The sequence below is a fragment of the Trichosurus vulpecula genome, chromosome 9, assembly GCF_011100635.1.
Source record: "Trichosurus vulpecula isolate mTriVul1 chromosome 9, mTriVul1.pri, whole genome shotgun sequence".
NCBI lineage: Eukaryota > Metazoa > Chordata > Mammalia > Diprotodontia > Phalangeridae > Trichosurus > Trichosurus vulpecula.
In genome coordinates, this window is record NC_050581.1 from 77,136,980 (window position 1) to 77,141,928 (window position 4,949).

The 4,949-nt window shown below is 51.1% G+C and overlaps 1 protein-coding gene across 1 annotated transcript; it reads right to left on the reverse strand.

Moving 5' to 3' along the window:
• Positions 1 to 1,301: 1,301 nt before the first annotated feature.
• LOC118831792 (phosphoglycolate phosphatase) lies at positions 1,302 to 4,949 on the reverse strand. Its single transcript, XM_036739224.1, has 2 exons — positions 4,143 to 4,949; positions 1,302 to 3,784 (listed from the first exon to the last, which is right to left on the reverse strand). The coding sequence occupies exons 1-2, from the start codon at positions 4,783 to 4,785 to the stop codon at positions 3,459 to 3,461; spliced, it is 969 nt and encodes a 322-aa protein (XP_036595119.1). The 5' UTR covers positions 4,786 to 4,949; the 3' UTR covers positions 1,302 to 3,458.

A 4,949-nucleotide genomic window follows, 5' to 3' on the forward strand; every position in this document is an offset into this window, starting at 1 on the left:
GCTGCAGCCTAGGCTCTGCTCCCACTCACAATATCTGGATTGTGCTTGGCCCTGCCCAACCTGGCTCCTTGGAGCCAGCCACAGAAACCCAAGGATGTGTCCATCAAAGCCAAACAAACACAATCTTCCCGGAGGACCCTCAGATCTCTCCCCCCCACCCCCACCTGTGTCACCTGACACTGACATCCCAGGGCAAGACCAGCCAGGAAACCCCCCTTCTCTGTGCCCCAAATACACTCACAGGTGGAGAGAGTTTCTGTCACAGGCCCTCCTAGAACAAGCACCATTTATCAAGGGAGGGTCACAGGGCCTAGCTGCGAGCCTCTAGTGTCAGGCTACCTCCAGACTCCTACTTTGTACAAGCATGTGCATACACATACAAGCAAATATACTCAGGAGCCCTTACTTTAGCTGTGCTAATAGACCTGTGTCCAGTGTGCTAAGAACATTAGCCTCTACCACTTATGCTGATGAGTCAAAATCCGTTCCATTTATGAGCCATGTAGCTATGGGCATGATTTAACCAGAGCTCCAGTCCTCCCAGTCTATAAAGTGGAAAGTAACAATTCCCCTGCCTCCCTCACAGGGTTGTTGTAAGGAAAGCACTTCATAAATTCAGTAGAAATGTGAGCTAACATAGCTATGGCACATATAAAAAAGTTCCAAATGTAAACCAACATATCTGGGGCATTTTCCTAATGACATTCAGCTGGCTGTACTGCAAGAATAGTTTAGTTTTGCCTTTTCTCTGGGGACACCCAGGTTTGACTTGGATCCACGTTATTTGCCATAGGTAACTCATACACATGTTCAAAAACTGAAGACAAACATCATCCCTCCTGCCCAAGTTCACACTGAAGGCCTGGAAGGATGGAGGCTGGGGTCTGAGATTGGTGGAAATTTACAGTGGTCTTAAACAAAGCTCACCAATACCAGGAAAGGGCTCTCAACTTAGTGAACATGGCAAGAGACCAAGAAAACGGCTGCACAGGGCAATGTAACATGAAAAACGGGAGTGGGAAGTGTAGGTTCACAGCTCTGCCATTAGCTGTTGGGCCTTAAAAGCTTGTTGGGCCTTAAGTCTCCCTATTTTGTAAAATGAGAGACGTGGATTGTCAACTCTAACAATTTCTGAATGTGTCCACTGCTTCCTTCCTTCATGAGTTATTGGCGCTTTGAAGGTTGCTCCATCCACAGAACCATCTATCCCAGATTTTATCATCATATGCTATATAGAGGTCTTCACTCTTAAACTGGATTAAAGTTCACAACAGTTTTAGAAAAAAGAAACAACCCTAAGAAAAGAGTCTGAGCAGGTTTGCAAGTTTAATACGAATTCGGGTAAATACAGAGGGATGAGCCCCAGGGGGCATGGAAGGTTCACAAACACTTTACCAGTACAGTTCCATGGCAGATAGGACAACCAAGGGCCTCAGACTTCTGACCTAGGAAACTACCCCAAACAGGATGTGATATTATACCTACTCCCTCTACTCTAGAATTGGCTTGTAACAGTCGAATAGACCTGTTGAGAATATGATCTAGCAGAACCAAGCTTTTAAACCCACAAAAAGATTTCTTTCTATAAATCACATATGGAAGAGGGAGACCGGGGTTGATATATGGCATACACAGCTGACAGTGCCAAGGAAAAATACCCACTTACTGCCTGTAGCTGAGACTGTGGAAGAAGCTGGAGACAGGTAAGTCCTGTGTGTTTATTGCTATGGGAACAAACATCTGTGGGCATCTCATGTGAATTTTCTTGTGAAGTTCTGCCATCTTGCTGTGCAACCCCGTTAACACTGCTTAGAGAATTTGGCTATCAGAATGCTGCTTTTCCTAGTACAGAACCACATTTCCACACTGAGGAGATACCCAATGGCCCAGGGAAGGATCAAAAGCCACAAGATGTCCCTAAAGACTCCACAGGAAGCACCAAATGGTGGTGTGTACTTCCAGTTTCTATAGGCCATGGGCCTCCTAATTCAAAGCCCAGCATCAAAAAGGATGCACATAAGTGTCTCCCCATACCACAGTCCAGGGCAAGCAGCAATTTTACACTGCTGGCATCTAAACCCCCAGAAGAAAGGGGTGTGTGTGTATGTATGTATGTGTGTATGTGTATGTATGTGTGCATGTGTCTCTCACAGGAAAAGGCTGCAAAGCTATACACAGCCTTGCACTGCTTTGGCCTTCTGCTTTTTAAAAGGATCCCATTCTCATTGGCTTGTTCCCACTACCAGACATGGCTGCAGTCGTGCAGGTTGTTTAAGATGAGGCACCTTTGTCATGGGTCTAAGCTTCTTTCCACGGTGGGAGTCAGAAGCCTGGCATGTCTAAAGCAGACCCCGAAGCTCTTTTTCTCACCCACCCACAGAAGCACTGCCAGCACATGTCCTAAGTATTTGAAATCCTTTTAAATATTTTTCCTAGGACATGAGAACAGCAATTAGTACACAGAAGATTTAATTCCACCACTTTACAAAGTTGTTCAAAAGTAAAAAAATAGTTTTTGGTACCAACACCCACTTTCAGTTCACTAAACAGCAGTACTAAACAAGGAGACTGGGTAAGGTGGACACCATTTACATTCTCTCTAGTACGCACTTAATAAACTGTTCTATATAATATACTTCACTTAATATTTTAAATAAATATTGGAGATGGATTGAGACTTCCTCAGGCCTTCTGAGTTGTCCTGAGATTTTACAGATACATCTGGATGGAGGCAAAGCAAGGCCCAAGGGCCCTGAGTTTGAAATGCAACAAATGCCCATTTGTGACATCAATCAGAGTGCAGTTGTCTTGAAAGGGAACGGGTAAGAGGAAAAGAGATGGGGACAGACCCTCGCTTCAATGGAGGGTCTCCAAATGGGAATGTTCCCTTCTCCTTCCCCAAGTCTTGTTAACCCTAAGGCAAAGGCCTCTAAGATGTGGCTCCACCTAGGACAAAAAGATGTTGAGGCTGGCCCTGGTTTGGTTTGTACCAGTACTCAGAAGTCACAAAATAGCCCCACCTCCCTGCCTGAAAAAAAGGCTTATCCCTGAATAAACTTTGAATTTCAGAGTTTTCTGAAAGATAAATTTGAACAAAAGCCTGAAACACCCTTCCCTAACCCTGCTGCTTCAGTTACAACTCTGAAGTTAGCTGAATCCCTGGAAGGCAGGTATTGTGGTGGGCTCTCCCTCCCAACAAAATACACAGTCAGGAGGCACTACAATGTTCCCCCTCCTACTTTTCAAAGTGCATCTTAAAATAGAGGAAATTTGTAAACAAAATCATCCCCTCTGCTCCCCCCCTCCCTAGTTCAATTGCAAGGTTTACAAACTAAGATTTCTTAAATTCCAATACATTCTTTGTACTCATCTAGATGAGTACGTGCTCAAGCCCACCCATTGATTAAGGTAACTTATTTTTTATTTTTTATTTTGGAGATTAAAGACATTGTAACTCTTTAATCTTCAAGAGCTGGTATTAGGTCAGCTATGCTGTCGACATAGAAATCAGGAACCATTTTGTTCCTGGAAGAACAGTCACTTTGCTGGTTGCCTTTCACATCCTCCAGGCTGGAGACCCCAGTAAGAGTCAAGATGGTCTTGAGGCCACAGGTAACCCCCAGGAGGATGTCTGTGTCTAGACGATCTCCCACCATGACGGTGCGGTCTGGATTGAGGCCGAACTCCTTGGCCACACAATCGAAGATGAATCTGCTGGGTTTACCTATGATCTCTGCCTGCCGCTGCGCAGCCATCTCCACTGCCCGGACTAGACAGCCAGTACCTGTGCGTGGAACAAGGAGATGATGGTCACTAGCCTGGGACCCTGGCGTTAGCCCCAGCCTTGGGGGAGCGGGGTGGCCCACAGTGGGTGGCCCTCTTCCCTTCCCACCTAGAGCTGAAGTGATGTCAACAGGGCACTCTCAACGGGCAGGAGGATGCACGGGCGGGCAGTCCCTTTGGGACCTCTGCCCTCAATGACCCAGGCTGGGGAGGAAGGGGATGGGAGGAGACCTTGTCCAAGGCGGACCCGTTTCCCCAGGATTCCGAACAGAAGGAACACGTCCTGCCCTGACCCTCCAGGGGCTGCAGTCCCTAGCCCGGCCCGGGGCCCCTTCCCGGGCTCCCTCCCCCGAACTGACCGGCAATGTAGCTTCCGCCCTCCAGCGGGAGTCGGTTGTCCATGTTGGTGCCCACGAGGAGGCAGCCCGGTTGTTGGAGGTAGCGTACGGCCTTGGTCAGCTTCGCGTAGCTGAAGTGGGGGTCGAAGCCCACCACCACGGCGCCCACGCCGGAATCCAGCGGCTCAGCCAGCCAGTCTCCGGGGCCGACGCCCCGCAGGGGCTCGGGCCCCACGCCCACGCTCGAGATGCCCATGGCCTCCAGCTCGGCGGCCAGGGCCGGGCTGCCCAGCACGTAGGCCTTGGCCGGGACCCCGCCGCCCTCCAGGCGCTGCCGGAGGTAGAGGGCGGTGCAGTAGGCCGTGCCGAAAACCTCGGGGCCGGCGCCGGGCTCCGCAGGGCCGCCGAAGCCCAGGCGCTGCAGCTTCTCGGCGTAGGCCTCGCGGGTCTTGCTGCTGTTGTTGGTCACGAAGCCCAGCCGCTTGCCCTGGGCCCGCAGCGCGGTCAGAGCCTCGGGCGCGCCGGGCACCGCGGTCTCCCCTCGCCACAGCACGCCGTCGCAGTCGAAGAGCAGCGTGTCCACGTCGGCCAGCAGTGCCTGCGCCCTATCGGCACTCAGCCGGACGCAGCGGCCATCGTCGCCGCCCGCCTCAGCCTCCGCCATCGCTGCCCGGCCCGCTCGGCCGCCTAGCCCGCCAGCCCGCCAGCCCCGGACCCGGCCCCGATCTACCTTGGCTCCGTCCCGCCCCCAACGGCCTCATTGGGCGCGAGGCTACGGTGTGCCCCACCCCTCCACCCGTCAGCCAATCCTAAACCATCCTCCTTGTC

What these genes read in the sequence shown, in the direction of transcription:
- LOC118831792 (XM_036739224.1), bottom strand. Translation starts at nt 4,785, where the DNA reads ATGGCGGAGGCTGAGGCGGGCGGCGACGATGGCCGCTGCGTCCGGCTG. An exon ending in GGGCGGAAGCTACATTGCCG is followed by an intron (nt 3,785 to 4,142) that starts GTCAGTTCGGGG and finishes TTCCACGCACAG; the next exon opens with GTACTGGCTGTCTAGTCCGG.